The following is a 20,732-nucleotide window of genomic DNA, read 5'->3' as shown; positions in this document are numbered from 1 at the left end:
TTTTTTAATTACAACATTTAAAAAATCATCTGTATTTGGTTTATTCAGCACTGCATCGTGAGGCAGGCAAGAAGCAGATGTGAAGCGTCACATCTGAAAATGCAGAGCCACTTGGAAGCGCACTAACAGGAGACAGTCAAATAAGCTTTGGAAAGAATAGTTAAGACCAGTTTCCAACCTGTGGGGGTTTATTGGAAACAGGGTCCCAAATTCTCAACTACAGATTACCTACAAAAACATATACATATCCTTTGAATGCGATGCAAGCAAAGAAAAAACTTAAAACAGCTTTTTCCATTTTGATATTTTCTTGGATAGGCAAGATCTTGGTTCTCTCCTTCCAGCAAGTTTTCCATTATTAAAGTTTTTAAAACTGGTACACTGAAAAGCTGCAGGACTTTCTACTACTACTCAGTAATGAGGTGATTTTTCTAGCAGGAGTACCCAAGGTTCTGCCAGATAAAATGTACTAGATCGAAAACAATTTTCAACTTAAAAAGGGTAATAAAAAGCTGCCCCTGCCATCTGCAAACTTAGCAAATGTTCTGGTTAATACCAGATAGCATGAAATCTACATTTGCCTCAAATATTATGTAAAAAAAAAACCCACACAGCTACCTACAGCCCAATTTTCTTGTTTGCTTTTTATAATCCCAGAAACATTGTAAAGAGGACACAGTCCAGTCATTCTGTGGCCATTTTATTTAAAGCAGTGTTCTGAAAGACTAAACAGCAAGATTGTTCTTGTTACATTAATTGTATTTGAAAACATCAGTAAGAAAAAGTGACAGTTAGCTTTCAAGCCTCTGAGCTATTGCACCATGCATTTATTTTATGGCAAGTTTAATGTGATCATTTCTGGCTTCCTGCAGAATCACATTGTTGGTTTTTATCAAATTCATTTTTTCATTGAGTACAATAAAGTTGTGACAGAGCAGATTATGCTTGCACAAGGACATCTGCTTTGGACAGCCTTCAGATCTCCTTCCATACATCCCGTATTTGAAAGAGGGTGTTACATGTGTTTTGGCTGACTACTTGGAAGTTAGTTTCACAGAAAAAGACTTAATTGTGTATATTCACAGCTTCCCATTTACTAAGTACTAAGAAAAGATGTTAAAATCACTACTGAACGTTTTCAAAGGAGAATAATTAAATGTATTATCCCACTGAATTCAGTCCAAATTTTGGCAGGATATGATGCACAGCGCAATAGTCTTAGCAGCTGGCATTAGCACCTTTCAAAGGCATCAGAAAAAAATGAGTTATTTTCAAATACAATTCAATTAACATGAACTTCTCTTATCATAGGAGCTTTCAAAATGCTACAGTAAATAAAATGGGAACATTTTTCTCTGAGAGCTACATTACTCTGCAAACACCGTACAGTTTTACAAGTACTTGTTCTACTACTCAATGCTTCTCCAATCAAGACTCCTGGTCGCCCTCATTAGTCATGTCTCTACCCAACAAAAACTGTACTCTCCTAAAATTTAATCAAAAACACTACTGCATTTGAGCATCTATTGACAAACAGGTTACTACAGTACTACAACTAGCTTCACAAATCTTTCTTGCCCCCAAACACACGCAAAAAAAAAATAAGGCAAAAAGGGACTTTGTGACAATTAAAACAGTGTATTTAAAAAGGATGATCATTTTAAGTGCATTATTTCAAAATGTCATTTAGCTTAAGTTGGCCAACAAAAAGAAAAAAAAAAAAAAAGGGAGGGGTGGGGGAAAAAGAAAAAAAAAAAAAGAGAAAAAAAAAAGAAGTTTTTCAGTTATCATAAAACCACATTTATTGGAGCCGATCGTACCAATGTCTGGTCAAAAACTGTATACTTTCCCAATCCATCCCATGATGTTTTCCTGGTCCCCCGCTGCCGCAGACAGTTCAGCTGGTGTTGCTCACCAAGGCCAATGTCAAAGAGAATTTGGTAATCTTTTGTGCTTATTTACTTTTAAAACAGTGTTGTGTTCCTATGTTTGGGAAAAGGTTTTAGCTTAACTGAGCAAGAGTGTACCTAGACTAGTGTGAAGATAGGAGCACTGAGGGCGACCAAAACACAGAAATACCCTTGCAATACGGAACTACCATTTTCAGTGCCCAAAATTAACTGTTTCATGTTAAAAAAATAAACAATAGAGCAGAAATCGCAAGGCATTTTTTAACTGAATGGGTTACAAATTCTACAAGTCAAAAAAGCCATCAAATAAAAGTAAAGAAAAAAGCCCCACAGCACCACCACACTGGAGACAGCTGCATTCTAGCTAGGAAGTACTCAGAGATTTATGTCATCATCTCTAAGACAAGCTGTTTAACCCTAGTGTTCACTCACAGAACTACCCTGCAACTATTTCTACTGCTCATAATTAAACACCAAAGATACCCTCACTAAAAGAAATTATTAAGGCAAGGATAATAAGACTGTAAAACACACACATTTCTTTCAAGAGTGATGGGAAAAAAGAACTATTGCTCAGTCAAGCCATTACCTTTTCCTCAACATCACCATTTTTCTTTAAAATTCCGAAGGGGAAATTTTCTATATTTAGATCAGTAATAATAAAGAAAAACATGTACCTTTCTGTTGGGATAACCACTTTGACTATGGCTTGCGACAGAGTCTGTATATGAAGTCACATCAGATAATAAACATAGAATATGTGAGTATTGTTAACAAGTAACAAGCAAAAATATACATATGCAATGAAAATACTACACATCTATCACAAGTTTTGCAGGCAATCACTGCTGTGAAGTTATAACTAAGCAATTACACAAATGTAAATGGTCGTGTCAGTGAACTGTAAAGGTTCACTAATTGCAAAGTATCAGAACATTCCTGTCAGAATGTACATTGATGAACTGAATAGGTACTACACTGCATATTATTAAGAAAGGAGTTCTTAAGCTTATGAAAAGATTCTAAACTATTTGACTTGGAGCATGTTGGTATTACTTTATTCCCAAGTCTTACAAGAGAAAAAAAACCAAACCAAAAAACCCAGCCCTAACATTTAAGTGTCACTCAAAGAACCAACCAAATCTTACAAATGTAAATCAAGTTGGTTTGTGATTACAAAATACTTACCCTTTAATCAGATAATATTCCAGAAACAAAAATCTGAAAACTGACTCCATAAGTAGCATAAAATACTTACTCAATGTCCAGATTAATTACCTTCTACACAAAGTATCAACTCCTCTAGTGTAAAAATAACGCTACCCAAATTAAAATGTATTATTTTATCTAAAGAAAACAATTTAGATACTGCAATTTGGCAGCCAACAAAAAGAAGGGACGTAGGAGAAAAATATCCAGGGAGCCTGGAGGAGGAAAATGATCGCCAGATTTAAAGCAGCACTAAAATAAATCAAGAGCAAATATACTGTACCCTAACAAAGACATGAAACACAGCTCAGGAATTAAGTCGGTTCCCTTTGGCTACGGCAGGGAGCCAGTGAACTTGTACGCTAAGGGCTGCCAAAGTCAGCCTGAGCAATGCAAATCTATGAAGCCACTGAAAAACTGCCACAGATGTAGTATTTAACAACGAGATATGGCCCACGGTACTGTAAGTTACCTTCTCAAAATCTTCCTTGTTTTTCGGTGGTGGTAACATTGGAGCATTAGGATTCTTCAATCTCTCTCTAGGCTGGGCATTAAAAGGCAGTCCTGACGGAGGAGGCGGGAGGGTATGCTCCATCATAGAAGGCGGAATGTATATTGGGTGTGGTGGTATAGGTACAGCTTTGCCCCAACCTAGCTTCATTTCAAATGACATAATCATCTTGCCTGAAAAAGTAAAAGAAAACACACACAAAAATTAAATCAAAAGAAAACACAACACAGAAAACAAAAGCAAACCACCATGACATTATAAATCGATTCTGCATTACTCAAAATTTCTCTCTTTAAAGGTAATGTTTAGGTTTGCCTGCCATAGTCTACTCTGATGAGCAACATAAGCACACCTATCAGAGTACAGCATGTGCAAATGAAAGCCTATTTTGTTAATCTTTCTCCAGTGCCTCTTTTCAGGAGACTAAAGAACACAATTAATTGATTCATTGGGGGGGGTGGGGGAGGTTTAACTCAACATCAACTCAGCAAATCATAACAAACCAGGCAATTCTTAAATTATATTTCTGTGCTTCAGTTCTTCAAAATGTTTTCTTTGAAATAACTGATTTTCAATTATGCAATAACCAATTAGAACTGCATAGTACAAACCTACTTACTAATAGGCCTGGTAAAGGACCATTCTAGAGTAACCTATGCAAGAAGCAGCTTTCTATTTTTCCATCTTCTTGCCTAGGATGCTCATTTTTGATTTTTGGATTCTTCCTGAACTTCCTGACATAGCTTTCTTCATCACTCAAGATTTTTTTTGCCTTTTGTTTTGGTGGTTTTTTTATTGTTGTTGTTGTTTTGTTTTGATATAAAAGATAAACAAGATTGTCCATATGCAAGATTACATGTTTGGCATACTAAAGTTACCACTTCAGTAGCAGGAATGTAGCCATTTTTAAAAAGAACATCACATATTTATCATTGATTATTGATTATTTCCTATGCACTACCAAATGTTACTTCCCACTCAGAAATCTGACATCTTTACCCACAGCAAAAGCCAACAGCCCTTGACCATGGTACAGTTAGATAGCACTCAGCTGTCAGCAAAATAGGGTAAACTAAAACCACTCCCAGCGTAGTATCTGTTGAAGTTACAGCATATCTACCACTAACCTGATAAAACCATTTGCAGATATGCCTAGAGTTACTCCTCAATATTCCTACACAGATGATTAATAATTCCAAACTGAGAAATCTGTTTACCATTTAAATTCTTTAATGCTCTTTCAGCATCTCTTCTGTTCATAAAGGCAACAAAGCCGCAATTTCTCTCTCTTGCTCTTTCTTCGTCAGTTCTTGGCCACATAATTTTAACACTGGCCAGTGGTCCAAAGCGTCCAAATTCTTGACATAACATCTCTTCATTCATCTACATGAAATAAAGGTAAGAATTAGCATCTTGCCACTGTATTTCTAAAGATACTCTTTCATATTATTGTCCAACTGTCAAGATTTGGAGTTTCTGAGTTTCTTGAAAAACAATTCATTGGTATCTTCCCAATGCAATCTAATGCAAAATAATCATTTACAAACCCAGCATTTTAAAACTGAGCACGCTCACATTTTTAAGATATGATTCACCCTGCATGGAGATATACACAGGAAAACAATTTAAACTGAGCATTTCTGCATTTTGTAACTGATGGCCAAAACCTTAACTTCTGCAGCCTCATGTACAGGACATTCAAACAGATATTGTCTCTACAATCACCAACTCTACCTAGTACCATAGTATCAGTCAGGGTTGGAAGGGACCACAAGGATCATCTAGTTCCAATCCCCCTGCCATGGGCAGGGACACCTCACACTAGATCAGGCTGGACAGAGCCTCATCCAGCCTGCTCTTAAACACCTCCAGGGACGGGGCCTCAGTCACCTCCCTGGACAACCCATTCCAGTGCTTCACCACTCTCATGGTAAAGAACCTCCTCCTCACATCCAGCCTGAATTTCCCCACCTCCAGCTTCATTCCATTATGTATATGGGTTTAAATATATATGTATGGTTTAAAATAAAAAAGGGAGAAAATTGCCACTGGAAAAAAATCCAGCTAGACTCAAATATGCCAATACTGCACCTTACTCCTTGTCTCCAAACTTACTTGAGGATTAATGTTTCCAAGATACAAATTTGTTGTGCTTGGATCTCCAACATCATGTGACCCTGGGGCATAATCATCCAGTACTGCAATGATGGAAGGGAAAAAGAATGAAAAAAGAAGTTATAGTACTTACTATGCATTTAAGTGACAATATTATACTGAGTGCAAAAAGAAACTGTATTACCACCAGATGATCTGTTTCTTCTTGAAGGAGCATCCACTGAAGAAACAGAAGAAAAATACATATACTTTAGTCTACAAATTTTGCATCTGAAGCAAACATAAAATACCCCACCCACTTACTTGAACGACGCTGGCCATCTGAGTCTGACTGGGGTGGCTCAAACCGACTCAATCTACCTTTTGTTTTGTGTCTTTCATCACGCTCCTCTTGTATTCTACAAAAGTTTAACAGAAGTCACACCTTACTACCATTCAGAGGCCTTTATTCTGAAGTTTTCAATTTACTTTAGAGTTAGAAGAATTTTTAGTACTGAACACCAGGCTTGCAAAAAATTTCAAATTGCTGGTATGTCTGAATTTCTGTTTAATCAACTGGAATGTATCTACCAGAATTATTCCACCTGCATGGTTCCTCATGGATACTGTCAGGGTGTTTTAATCTCAAACAAAACTGACTTAACCAGAAATAAGAATTGTTCCCTGAAAAAGAGAACCAAATTCCACATCCAAGAGCCTGAGATCCATTGACCATCAAGATGACTTTTCATGATGCACACAACTCCTTAATTTCTATTTCTTCTCCTAACTTTCCTAAGAAATTTGTTCACGTAGGCTGTCACCTTGTAGGGTGGCAGACACCCCTATATGACTGTTTCTAGAACATACAGGACCTTATCTCAGTTTGTACCTCTGATGACACTAGTCACACAAATAACTACTCAGTTCTGTGTAGTTTGACTTTCAATTCTTAGTCTCTTAAATACGGTGATATTGTATACCAGGAAAAGAAGGCTGCCAAATTAGTTCACATCACCTAGTGAAGTTCAGATGCTACTCACAAAAGCTATTTATGGATTTATAATGCAGTACAAATTTTATATTCCACTCAGTTACACTCAATACACATTGCCTTTTCTGTTGTATTATGCATTCAAAAGAGAGAATCTGCTTTTTGAACCACTATTCAGCTTGTTTTGAAAACTATGCAAGCTGAAATACATCTCTAAACTTTAATCACAAGTCTTAATACAAAAGCCCAACTTCATACTACAATTCCTTTGGATATAGTTTTAGAGATGCTAGCAAAGCTTATTCTTCCCAAGCCTGATACACATTTTAGTTTGCTACTAAGCTGTTTGCTGCATACCCATCAAAAGCCAACACATAAAACCTGAATATCCTCATCCATCACAGTACCTACTTGTCTTGCTGTATCTAACTTTAACAATGAATGAGACCATGTTCACAAGTATTCTCATTTACAGGCTCACACTTGCCAATTTATAGCAAACTGCATCCTGAATTCCACTTGTAAGTAACATACTTGACAGCAATTGCCTAGGTTTCCATTTTTAATCCTGGTAGATGGTTGGTTATTTCAATCATCGAAGCTTCTCCTCACATCTAACTGATCCAAAAACCATCTTCCAAAGCTTTGGAAACAGCCATTCACTTAGTGGGATCTCTGGAATACTTTACACATTCATATGGAGTTTTTGGATAATTACTCTAATATTCTGCTTAGGAAGGCAGTACCAAGCTGTTTCAAAGGTCACAATCAAACATCTCTGGCATGCAAGGAATTCCATTCATTTCAACACACGTTTAAGCCAGCATACTGGGCTTTCTTGGGTTTTTTGATCACTTTATAGCCTCTGGTCAATGCAAGACTTCAAAACAGCAGTCCTTTTACTGCAACAGTGGTAAACACTTCCTGTTACAAATCAGTGTGAGAAAGGGTAGAATTATCAAGGAACACCAGAGATCTAGTTAGATGGCAACTGCCTATACAGACAAATCAGACACCTACACTGAGCATCTACCATCATGTGCTCCTACCCTGTTTAGTTATGATTGCCACTGAATTCAGTTATGCCACTCCACAAGCATTTGGGGAACAGTTTAGCATGAATAATAATAAAAACACGGTAAAAATACAGTGTCATCTTTATTTACAGTAAAAAGTAGTCAAACTTACTGCTTTAATTCTTCTTTAAAAAGTTCCAAATTACTCTTTTTCTTTTCTTTCTCTCCTTTCTTCAAAGGCTGAAATTAAAGATACATCAGCCAACATTTGAGCAGATAAAGTTAAACAAAAATAAGAATTTCATGTATATAACAGAATTTTACATAATCTCCATGCATATTTTACCCACAGCTTTCAAACCAAGTAGACTACAAGAGAAAAAAACAAACAAACAAACAAACAAAAACAACAAAAACCACAACAAACAAATAAGACTTGAAAACATTAAGACCAAGTACTATCAAACACAAAGCTAGAAAAATTATGGATAGCTTAAACTAATTTTGTAACTTCTCATTATTACAACGCAGCATGTATTTTCTACTCTATCTGGAACAAATTTTAAGCATCTGTCAGCTTGCTCCACTCAGAAATTTTGAAGGTGGATACATCCCTAGCAAACCATCATGCTCTAATTGAACTGATGTGTGTACATATATATGTAAATTACTTTACATATATATATATATATATTTTCAAGTATTTTATCCACAAATATTCTGAGAAAGGAATTTTCTTCTCTTGCTTCCTTCAGATATAAATACAGATCTGAAGAAACAGTTACTCTAAACAGTTCAAGATCCTCAGAAAAAAACACTCCTGAATGACAAAGAATATGGATATGGTAATTTCTTTCTTTTTTTTTAATACTCTTATGAATTCTTATCTTCAACAACATTGGTTTATATAACGAAATTTAAATGAAAAACGTTTCCAATAGGCAGACATACAAAATATTTATTGTGTTACACACTACAGCTTTGGAAAAACTGGACTTCCTACTCACCCCAGGCAAAGTTGTTTGTTTGTTTTTGTTTTTGGGGAGGGTCTGCCAAATAAATAAAATCATTTTTACCTCATTATCTTCAATTACCATTGGACAGGGCAAGTGAGTAAACTGCATTACTTGGTAAGTATTTATGACAAATTTGAGAAGTGCTAATATTCTCACAGTACAAACACTTGGCATATGACAGAACAGAGCTCAGCATAATAAAAAATGCTACAATTTCTGTAACTGTAGAGATTTACACACGATGAAAATCAAACCTGCCATCCAGTATTACCCCACTAATCTCAATCTGAGTTTTGCTCAAAGATGGAAGGAGGCTAGGATGGGATTACCCACAATTATCACATTGCATATCATTCCCCACCCTAACAGGCCATACCATTTATCTCTCACTTCACCTTAAAAATTATAGTAAGCTCTATTATAAGACATTTTAAAGACATCTAAGACATTAATTACACATTACACATATACATTAGTAACAGTAATTATAACTATCATCTGACTTCAAGGTTAAGTTTCTGGTAATATTTCCATTAGATTGAGATTTCATCATAAAAAGCCATAAAATGTATCACACCATGCAGAAGTCAAATTAAATAACAAGGAGGTGTTGTTCTACGACTTCTCTGGAACAACTCAAGAGAGCTATGTGGACTTTCAAGCATCACCACACAAAAAAAATAAATTCAAAAAACTTGGATCAATGCAAAGTTTTGGGTTTTTTTTAATTGTAAGTCACAAAAACCTAAAAACAGATGGCAGCAGGAACTGCTTCTAGAACTTCAAATTCTCAGAACTGGAGAGACTGTTACATTGCAACAGTCAATAAATCTGTATTCATGAGAAGTCTGTCTCAATTAGCAGGAAGAGCAGAAGTATACAGCAGCCCAATCAAAGCACAGTACTAGGTACACCATGCTGGACACAGGGCTGCTGGACCTGTGCATCTCATCATCTTGTCATTTGCCATGAGATTGAACAAATCAAAATTTCTCTTCTCTAAGTATGTGATAAATGCAGATCAAAATAGTCTGCAAGATCACACGCCTTTCTCTAAGCACTTCTAAATACTTTCCAAGTACAGGGTTAACATTCAAATAAGAAACTTACAGGCTTTTTCGTTTCTATCATTAGGAGGGATGGAGGCTTCTCATTAGATGGCTGGCTTGGTTGATTTTTTTGATCTGAAAACCGTGATGAAGGCTTATAGATTTTACCCCGTTTTTCATCTGTTTCATGCTCCTCTGAAATGAAATGCAAATTCAAAACAAATTTTATTAACCAGTGCTGCAGAATATTGATCATTCAAACGAATGCTGGTCTTCTGTGGTCTTGTCTATTCAATTCAAGATATTATTTCATTAAAAAAAAAAAAAAAGAAGTGATAACACCAACTTTCCATAATTTAGCATCTTTTAGTACAAAGAAAAAGAACAAATATTTATTTCAAAGCAAAGCATTTTTTCCTCTGAAGTTTAAAAGACAACTTGATGGGCCCCTGAGCAACCTTATCTAGTTGGATATGACCCAGCTCACTGCAGGGGTTTGTCCAAGATGACATTTGAGGGTCCCTTCCAACCTGATGCATTTTGTGATTCTTCTCATCAAGTTTCCTTTGATGCTTCTAATGTAGTATTAATTTTGAAATACAATTTAAAGCCAATATTCATCTTTACTCAAAGCCAAGTGAACCACCACCCCCAATGTAAGATTAGTTATACCTTTAGATGCATTAACGATGCCTCCTCTTACAAACGTTTTCACTTTATTACCATCGCTTCCTTCAAAGGCAGCAAGGAATTCTTCATAAATTTCTGCAGCAGCCTTCTCATCCTCCTACACAGCAAATGTTAATCTATTTACTATCATCATCACAGAACAACCTTCACTACAGTTATTCTTAAATGAGCTGTGTGACATTACTTTCTATTTTCTAGAGTTCATGCTACAAGCTACATCAAATGCCTTTTCATTTTAGACAGAATTCATATTTTTGAGAAATGATGTGTTGTGTTCTTCCCATTTATGTCAAGCAAATATGCTCAAATATGACTGTTCATTTACAAGAGTGTACATGGCAAATTAAGATTCAAAAGATGCCGAACACCAAAGATCACATAAAAGACCAGCATTATGAGACGGAAGTTTTGTTGACCCAAGCATCAGAAAACAGTAGCTGTTCCATCTTACCCATTACAATCAGCCCACATGCCTGAAGGATATTAATAACAGGATCACCCTTATGTACTTCCCAGAGAAGTTAATGCAACCACTTAATAAAAATGAGGGAGAGACTAAATTTAGCACTACTGTGTTTCTTTAGGATAGCATTTCCAACAACTTAGGAAGAGGTAGCCCACTGAAACACAGTCAAAGTTGTATGCAGAGTTCAAAGACCAATACTTTTTAAATTTCCACTTTACAAATGATAAGCAACATATTTGCTAAAACTTGACACCTCTGAGTATCCCAAAACTCAGTATCAAATGTTAATGTTTTTATTAATTAAAACAAGTCATTAGACAAAGGTATGTTTTACAAGATAACATGGATGTGTACTGAAACAATTTCAGAGATGACAGGTACACTTTCTGATTACTGAACTACCAGAGAGCAAAGGAGGAAGAGAAACTACTTTAATGCTAGGTATAGAGAGCTGAAAGATAGCTGCCTTCATTTCCAGCAACAGAACATCAATGGACTGTTGTAATCCAGTATTTCAGGAGCCCAGAGAACTTGATTTCTCACACAGAAGCAAAAGAGAAGCAAGCCTCTCTATCTTAACGCCACAGATATCAAGAACAAATCAAACATTTAAAAGATAATTCACTTCCACTCATAGAAAGCTACATTACCAAAACAAAGAAATTTGGTGGTAAAGCTGCTTGCAATCTAACACCAAATTTGTTTCAGCTCTGCATACAATTTTCACCATATACCATTACCTTCTTTTTTAATTCTTCTTGCTCCTTCTTGCTCAGAGTCCGTTTGGCAGCACTCATTTTGCCAATACTGAATGCTTTGAGTTTGCTTTCCATTACAGGCTGCAAAAAGAGCAAAAATTAAACTGTTTACAAAACAATTAAAATGCTTCCTTTTTACCTTGGTCTAGACAAAAAAACTTTCTGCCTGAAATTATTTAATCCAAACAAAAGGTTTTCCATACTTCTTTCTGAACTTGCTATTATCTAACACAACAAAATTAAATGTATGGTTTCTTAAATCACCCTTGGTTTAATTAGGTTTTAAATGCACCATTCAAATACAGCTGAAATCTGAAGTGTACCTGCTGAAAGAACCTGGAGATCTTATCACTGTAGAACACAGTTTCTAAACCTTTGGAAATACATGCTTTGCACTACAGCTCTTTCTTGATCACTGTAATTTTGGCGGGGAGAAAACCAAAGAAAGGTTCTGAAAGCTCTTCTGACTATTTTTGGTGAGAAGAATGTTTGTGCAAGATTGAGAAGCGTAACTGAAGAACAAAAGGTGATGCTAATTTTCAGTTGTACTTCAAAGTTAAATGTAGTATTTTTGCTTGGGAAAGACAACATGCTCCTAAGGTCTTCAACTACTAGTTAAGGGAAAGACCTCACATGAAGCTTGTATTTTAGGTAGCTTAACCTCCATTCCTCACTTCTTGAAATCCTGTAGGAAGGACTCCGTGTAACAGTCATCCCTGAAGAGTACAGAATTAGAATTCGTAAGATTCTCTTTAGGTAGCTAACAGACAGTAAAGCACAGAGATAGGAAATACATGTTCAAAAGACGTGGGCAATGGGAAGGAAAGGAGAAGGGCAATGGGAAGGAAACAACTCCCAGTTTAACGCAGTAATTCACAGAAAAGCATAACAAGAACAAAGAAAAACCTATTAACCTTCATCTTCAAAATATTTTTGATGGTATTACACAGTGATGCCTAAAACTAACACTTCACTGCTGTGATGACAGCTCTTTAAAAACTACCCAAAAAACCCAAAACAAACAAAACCAACCAACCAATACAACCCTTCAATTTAATAAAGCATCAAGACAAACAAGGTGAACAAATCAGTTGCCATATTATTAAAATAAATTCAATCCACATATCAGCTACAGAAGGAGATTCCTCTAGGAATAATTTTGTCAAGAGTTTTATTTCTCCTATCAGCTTCAGAATGTTTACCCAAAAAAGCACTGAGAGAAACAACTGTTTGAAACACCTTCAGTTTGTAATCCTTGATTAGTATCACAAACATCTCTTACACCTGTGCCAGGTATAGCACTGAAGTAACTCGTAGGTCTTTGAAAAATGTTCCTTCCATCATTAAAAGGGAAACTATCAGTTACAAATTAATGCAGTGTTGTCAGTGGATTTATCTGGTTTAAGACACAATGTCAACATAAGCTGCTGCAATCGGTTTACCAGGAGCTTTTCATGCATCTGTATGTTTAAGTTGATAGAAACCGGTTTTCCTGTTCTTTGAAATACATCAGCTTGTATTGTGGTATGATAGACAACATACAACATAGGCAAAACACAGCCATATTGCTACGGCACAGCAATTCGGACAAAACAAATACCACACTCCTGCCCAAGGCTTATCTTGTCATCAGAAAACAGCCTCTCACAGTAATGTTACAGGATACCCACAGTTCAACCACATGAATATACATGTCCTAGTGGCATATGGGAAGCAACTATAAAATAACATGACTTCTAGCACTAAGATCTCCTCCAGTTTAAAAAGGGTCTCAGGAAATAAAAAAGGGAAAAAAAAAAACCACCTTCAGGGTGGTTGGGGTAATATAAAGTCAATAGGACTGATCTGTGCCTCTTATTTATCATAGTATCATTCAGGGTTGGAAGGGACCACAAGAATCATCTAGTTCCAACCCCCCTGCCATGGGCAGGGACACCCCACACTAGATCAGGCTGTGGGGTACATTTACATTCCAGTACCTTATTATAACATTCTATTTAACCTTATGCAGCTTCACAGAATTTGTGACAGCTATGGGTTTTGACCTGAAGGCCTTCCTCCTTCAAAAAGTGGAAAATAATACAGTGAAAAGGTTAATGCAAATGCTGAAAGCAAAGAGCAAACTTCTAGCTGAGGTATCATCACTGTATGAAAGCAGACTAAATGTAATGTTGCATTAACTAGAAGAAGGCACAAAGCACTGAAATCCTAGTTCCATTAACAACACATTCCAATGACTTGAGAGTAATTTTCTAAATTGTATCAAGTAATCAAATCAATAAAAGAACCTATTTCTTTATAAAAAGTTCCTGCTATCACAACTTCAATTTCAGCTTACAAACAATTTAACAGCTGGTAATTGACTTTTTGATATACAAAAACCAAATAAAAATCAGGAATAAATTCCAAAACATAGAATGAATTGTCTGGTATTAGCACTGGTTGGTTCTTTCTGTTTGTTTTCATTTTAGCTCAGACACAGGTAGGCCTCCAAGTACGGTACCAACCACATGACTAGGCAAAGCCTCCTGCAGAGGCTGGAGGGGGAAACTAGGTAATTATTCTGTTAGAGAAAAAAAGAAAGGGAAGGAGAAGGATGAAATCAGGGCCACACTATCTTATTTTTGAGAAGACAAAAGTAGAGAAAAACATACACTTTAATATACAATGACTCTTACAATTAATCACCTCAGTAGAAAAGATAAACATATCCAGACTCCTTACAGCTTCTCCTGTTCACGTATCTATTCTGAAAGCAGTATCACGTAGCAGAGCTTCCTACACTACTCGTTGTTTCAAAGTTTCAAGGAGTATTTTTAAACATGAAAATCAATGGTTCATTTACAAACTCCTACAGATTAGACACCCAAATGCACCAGAGCCAACCTGCAGCAACAAGTTTTCTTTAGAGAACAGGCCTATTTTGAGCATGTGGGTTTGCTGGATTTTTTGGTGATTGGTTGTATTTTTCCTTGAGTTTTGGTTTCTTGTTCTTGCTGCTGTTAAAATATTGTGGACTTACATGTGCATCAGTAGATCCAGTGGTGTGTACTGCATCTGGCGCTCTGACCTGAAGAGAGAATGAAACGGAGGTGAGGCACAAAGTCTCAGGGGTTTTTCAACCAGTTCTCCGAACGTGACTTTCATTTCAACTTCAATGTCCAAGCATACAAGAACAAAGATACGTCATGCATTTTAATGATACATATGAACAAGGGCACAGCATTATCACTGTCAATACATGGGAAATAAGAGATTAAAGAGAGACTGTTCTTGCTACCATTAAGCACGTTTAAATTTCCACAGCTGGATGTTATAAACATTCTGCTAACACCACTGCAAGGGGAAAAAAAAAAAAACAAAAAAGACATGTTCATTACACTTAATCTGCACTAGTTATCAGTAAAGGTTGTTAAAGATTACATGAAGTGCTTGACTATACTTGCCTTACTAAAAAATCATTTCCAAAACTGCTTTTAATATGTTGGGCATAGATGGAAGCTGGTCACTTCAACCACACTAAGTCCAATTTGTATTTCCTGATTAATTTCATTACTTCACACGTATAAGCTAGCATACATACAAAATTTGCACAGGCTTTTTTAAAGTCAGGTTTTAAATGAGTTTAAGTGACAGAGAACGTTCCAACAAGCAGGACTGAATGCATTTTTAAATGACTTAATGACCAAATTCCACAGTAACTACTACTAAGACATAATTGCCAGAGAAACAATTCATATCTAAATTGAAATTTAAGTCAAAACAGAACACTTCCATTAGCTCAAATCTGTTCTTTAGTTACAGAACATCAGTACTTTTCTACCAGAAATAATAATAGACAGTGCTCATCTCCAGTCTTCTGAAAGGGACAAGCACCAAGTGCTACTCAAGAAGACAATTTACTAGACCTTGTTTTCTTGTTTTCATGCTTTTTCATCAACAAAGACAGAGATATTTACCTATGGATAAGTCCACTAAGTCCACAAATGTAAAGACAGACACAAAGACAGAACTCTTAAAAGGCAGAAGCAAAAACAATGTAGGAATATATTTGGCATTTTAAGACAAAGGGAGGGAGAAACCTCAAACAGAACCACGGCAATTATGTCTTACTCTCAATAACCTCCCCTATCTACTTATCTACAACACTATACATTACTCACAAGGTGTATCCTTGCACAGAAGTTGATACTTTTTTGTTTACATGTACCAGTAGAGTTCATTAAAATACACGTGAAAGCAAGTATCACAGTAATTTTTTACTAATATCACTGACTGCACTTTTCCTCTATTTCATGTCAAACTTTCTGTGCTTCAGAAATGCCTGTGGCACTCATCAGTAACAGTAACCTGTCATCCACAGTTCTACGTATGCAGAAAGTGAACTCATCAAAGCCTGTGCTCCCTCAGAGTTTATGATGTATCACACAGATAGATAATCTTTTATCACACAGATAAAAGAAAGACACTGTGCAAAAGAATTTCAGAGCCTGACAACTGCAGTCTGCTTCCTGCCAGCTGCCACCCTGTGGCAACTAACACATCAGTTACTATTCCACCTTCAAAAAATAGATTTCAGACCTGCAGCTAAAAAAATAAATCTCAAAGGTGGGCCAATAAAATGAAGTCTTGGTTTAGTGTACTAAATGTGTTAAGATCTAGCACTGCATGGGGATAGGAGGTTGTTTGGCAACTGCAGGATGAAATTAGTTTCTCACTTCTCCACATCTGTTTCATTTACAGAAGTTTGGGAAAGCAACACCCTCCAACAAGGATGGGTGCTGAAGGACAACAAAGCAAGCATTACACAGGGTAACAAACAGTACCAACACTCAATACCCTGAAGAGGAACATAAAAGTTTTTTCCAGCACCAGAGCAGATGATACTGCTCAGAAAGGCTTTCAATACATGTTGGCACACAGAGATTCTGTGGGCTAAGTCACTGAGCCAGCAGTACAGCAGTGCTCTCCAAACCACCAACAGCACTGTAAAGCAAGCCACTGCAAGCGCTAGCTGAACAACAGAATTTCTACCATTTTTAAGGTCTCCTTCTCTTATCCATAAGTTTGTGTCATATACTTGGTACTGCTTCTGACCATCCAAGCAACTGTACCCACAAATCACAAGATGAAGATTCTTGACAAAATTATACATTGCTATCTGCCAGCGTTTAAGGCAGTTATTAAAACAAAAAAGTAATTCTCTCAGCACTGCACTTTGCATCCATTGCTATCTGCCTTGAAAAAAAGGAGCAATTTTGTTTCCTTAAGCGTTACACCAGCTGAGCTGACTTCATGGAATCACAGTGTCTTTCTAACAGGCACAGAGAGGAGCATTTCAGAAGATGTTGCCCATCTGTGTTGAAAACTGGAACAGGATTATTTTTATCTCTTCTCATCATGTTAAGTAGCTCAGCTGAACTGTTGAAAGAAGCATACCCAACGCTCTGTCCTGCACCCAATGATGTCGGAGATATGATAGCTCCTTCATGCTCAAAACACTGACAGAAAAAATGTGATGAGTTCATATTTCAGTCATTGCCAGCATAAACAGTCTATGCTCCCAATTCACTGCCTCTACCACTCTGCATGAAACCTATCTTTCTTGTTGTCTTTTTTGTTTTAATCAGACTATTTTCCCGTTGGATGGCTTTCACTACACAGGTCCCTCAAAGAATTTTGCCAGAATAACCAAGTAGCAATGCAGGCTGCTGAAACAGCATTGCAGTAAAATACAGTCACGGTCTTAAAGGTTAGGTCACTCGAAGCTCCATTACTTAGTCTATCCAAGTTTACCCCATCCTCAAGAAAAGAAAAAAAAGGGGGAAAAAAAAGAAAAAACACTAATTTTATGAAATCCCCAAAGGACCATACAAATGAGATTTATGAAAAATTGTTATCAGAGAGCCAAAGCAGACAGCCCTCTTTCAGATTCTGATGTTTAAATTTCCTTCCAGTTTCATGGCAGTTCTCAAAGAAAACAGAAGGCCAGCAGGAGCAGGGAGGTCATTCTGCCCCTGTACACTGCACTGGTTAGGCTGCACCTCGAGTCCTGTGTCCAGTTCTGGGCCCCTCAGTTTAGGAAGGAGGTTGACTTGCTGGAACGAGTCCAGAGAAGGGCAACAAAGTTGGGGAGGGGTTTGGAACACAAGCCCTATGAGGAAAGACTGAGGGAGCTGGGATTGCTTAGCCTGGAGAAGAGGAGGCTCAGGGGTGACCTTATCACTCTCTACAACTACCTGAAGGGAGGTTGTAGACAGAGAGATGATGGTCTCTTCTGCCAGGCAGCCAGTACCAGAACAAGAGGACACAGTCTCAGGCTGCACCAGGGGAGGTTTAGGTTGGATGTTAGGAAGAAGTTCTGTACAGAAAGAGTGATTGCCCATTGGAATGGGCTGCCTGGGGAGGTGGTGGAGTCGCCGTCATTGGAGGTTTTCAGGAGGAGACTTGATGGGGTGCTTGGTGCCATGGGTTAGTTGTTTAGGTGGGTTGGATTGGTTGAAGGGTTGGACGCAATGATCTTGAAGGTCTCTTCCAGCCTGGTCTGGTCTATTCTATTCTATTCTATTCCATTCTATCACTTACTCTAACTGCTCTCCTTCCTGTCAGCAGTGCAAGTGCCCAAAATTCCAATTTTTCAGAAGTTTCTCCAAATGTATCAATCTCTGAGCAAAACTGGTATGATCATATTATTTAATAAATATTTAAAATACAGTATATAACTTTTTTTTTTTAATCATACCAGTGCCATTTAGTGAAACAAAAAAACAACAAAAGCTGCCAATGAAGCCCAGAAGACAATCCCAAGGCCTTCCAAATGCTGAATGCCACTTTTACAACTGTAATGGCTACAACTTAAACATTCCCTTGCAAAACCTAACAGCCTCAGGGTAGAGTGCTTAGAAGAAACTCTAATGTAAGATTCTTGCTCTGTTTCAACACCTTCCACTCATTCTGCCCCCATACTTGACCACTGGTCACATGAACCTAAATCACTATTCCCAATCTAACTGACCATCTAGGAAGAAGAGCTGGGGAGGTTCAGACAAGCCAGTTCCAGGTCATAGCAGGCTCCTCCACGCCAAAAAAATCATACCAAATCAATTGAAGAGGACAATATTTGGGAAGGGAAAAGTATCAAGAGTAGGGCTGGTTTGTGTCAGCATTGACATGAAGGAAAAACAAACAGAATCAACTTAAATTAAGATATTAGTATCCAGTAAAGGCAGAGAGCTTCCAGCACTGCCTGTCTACTTAATTCTTCCTTTCTCTATCAAACTTTCTTATGCTTCTGATCATCCACTGAACAGTATTACAGGGAAGTTAAAGATGATGAGTTTCATCATCTAACTGGAATTCAACACATACAGATTTTACATTGCCGCTCATCTTAGACTTTAAGTTACCAAGGAAAGCTGTCCCTTCACAAGCAAGTAATTAGCATACTTCAACATGTAATTAAAACCTAACTTACTCAAAAGCCTGACAAATGCATTTAAGATCAATGAATGTTGTTAAAACACTTTTTTTTTAAGAATGAAATAGGGAAACCCACTCGGTCCACATTGTCCACATTGTACCAAATTAATATAGTATTATATGAAAGAGCAGTGATATAATCACTATTCCCATAAAATAAGAAAATGGTAGAGTCACTGAGCAGCTAATATTTCATTAAATCACAAAGACAAGTGAACATAATTAATACCTGCCATTTCAGAATCATATCCCACACTGGCCTGCTGTGCAGTCTCAGGGAATCTCTATTTTCCCTTCCTTAATTTCATCCTTCTTTCCTATCTATACTTCTGGAAATCTCAGGCATCTCTCTTGCTATGCTAATCTCAAAGTGACAAAGGAATAGATAATGCTTTGGCAACACATTCCACATCCGAGACTATCAAATTTATGCAGAAGTTGATAACTGACTACCACCACAGAGACACAGGCAATGGGTTCTCCTGGAACTGTGACCGTTCCAGCAATGATTTTCAAACAGTAAACCAAACAGATAATGCCTGACTGAAACAACCTTGATTTTACACTGTGAAACAAAATAACTGGCTAGATGTTCAAAATCAGTACTTGAGCACTAAAGTTGAAGAACAAATACTGTAAGTTCTGAAGAGGAGAATCTGTGTCTTACTATAAGCATTAAAGCCTTCAACTGCTAGGCCACAGCTCTCCACAGAACACAGTAAATAGAAAGTCACTCTGTCTTCCCAGAAGGTAGACTAGAAAGCAACAAAAGCACATCTTGGTATTGCCACTGAATGAATATTTTCATAGAGGCTCAACCAAAAACGCATATTTTTATCTGTGCATGAATAATTAAGTATAAATATTACAAACTTCATTAGCATTATGTCATACTTGTTTCTGCAAATGTCTAAAAACTATCTCTATGGATACATACATTACAAGCACTCATGAAATGGCAAAACACACCTCAGTATTCCCAAAGAAAGTTGAGGTTGAAGGAAAACTTCACTTTTCAGCACAAAACATGCTCATAGATCCAGGTACATACTATCACTCATTTCTTTGGTATACAAAATAAAAATTGACAGCACAAAACAAGTAAGATCTAGAATGGGAAAAGGCTACTGGAAACACATCCCATGAGCAATGGGAAATTAAGGGTTGAGAGGGAACTGCATGAAGATGGTAAGATACAGGACCTCCTCAGCAGGGCTCAACAGATTAATGCACATTTAACCTTACATTCTCTAGTAGTCCCACTGAATTCAATGGGACAGATGACAGTATGAAGAGTCAGATGTCTGCATATACCTCTGCAGAACTGAAATCCAGGACAGAAAACAATTCTTACAAATTAATTAGAATAAACCATTATTAGAATAGAATAAACCAAACCAGGTTGGAAGAGACCTTCAAGATCATCGTGTCCAACCCATCAAATTATTATCCTATGGTTTGAAAAAAACAGAACATCGTCAGTATAGAAATAATAATAATAAACCAAAAATGTCTATGATGTAATAGAAAATAAATGGCT

The 20,732-nt window shown here is 36.9% G+C and overlaps 1 protein-coding gene across 2 annotated transcripts in view; it reads right to left on the bottom strand.

The window, feature by feature from the left end:
- U2SURP (U2 snRNP associated SURP domain containing) overlaps positions 1 to 20,732 on the bottom strand; it is a 51,942-nt gene that overhangs the window by 29,713 nt on the left and 1,497 nt on the right. Inside the window, exons 2-13 of one of the 2 annotated variants that reach the window (XM_068145554.1) lie at positions 14,736 to 14,783; positions 11,696 to 11,794; positions 10,472 to 10,586; positions 9,861 to 9,994; positions 8,742 to 8,783; positions 7,907 to 7,974; positions 6,049 to 6,143; positions 5,930 to 5,965; positions 5,746 to 5,828; positions 4,848 to 5,013; positions 3,592 to 3,803; positions 2,588 to 2,631 (exon numbers count right to left, since the gene is read on the bottom strand). In XM_068145554.1, coding sequence (XP_068001655.1) covers positions 2,588 to 2,631; positions 3,592 to 3,803; positions 4,848 to 5,013; positions 5,746 to 5,828; positions 5,930 to 5,965; positions 6,049 to 6,143; positions 7,907 to 7,974; positions 8,742 to 8,783; positions 9,861 to 9,994; positions 10,472 to 10,586; positions 11,696 to 11,794; positions 14,736 to 14,783 — 1,142 coding nt within the window. Of the gene's footprint in view, positions 1 to 2,587; positions 2,632 to 3,591; positions 3,804 to 4,847; positions 5,014 to 5,745; positions 5,829 to 5,929; positions 5,966 to 6,048; positions 6,144 to 7,906; positions 7,975 to 8,741; positions 8,784 to 9,860; positions 9,995 to 10,471; positions 10,587 to 11,695; positions 11,795 to 14,735; positions 14,784 to 20,732 lie in introns of those variants that run through there. The other variant, XM_068145555.1, reaches the window with a different exon arrangement.

Source organism: Melanerpes formicivorus, unplaced genomic scaffold (assembly GCF_026170545.1).
Source record: "Melanerpes formicivorus ecotype bairdi unplaced genomic scaffold, bMelFor1.0.p_v2 SCAF_12, whole genome shotgun sequence".
Classification (NCBI taxonomy): Eukaryota; Metazoa; Chordata; class Aves; order Piciformes; family Picidae; genus Melanerpes; species Melanerpes formicivorus.
The sequence above is the reverse complement of the archived record's forward strand: the minus strand, read 5'-3'. Positions and strand labels throughout refer to the sequence as shown.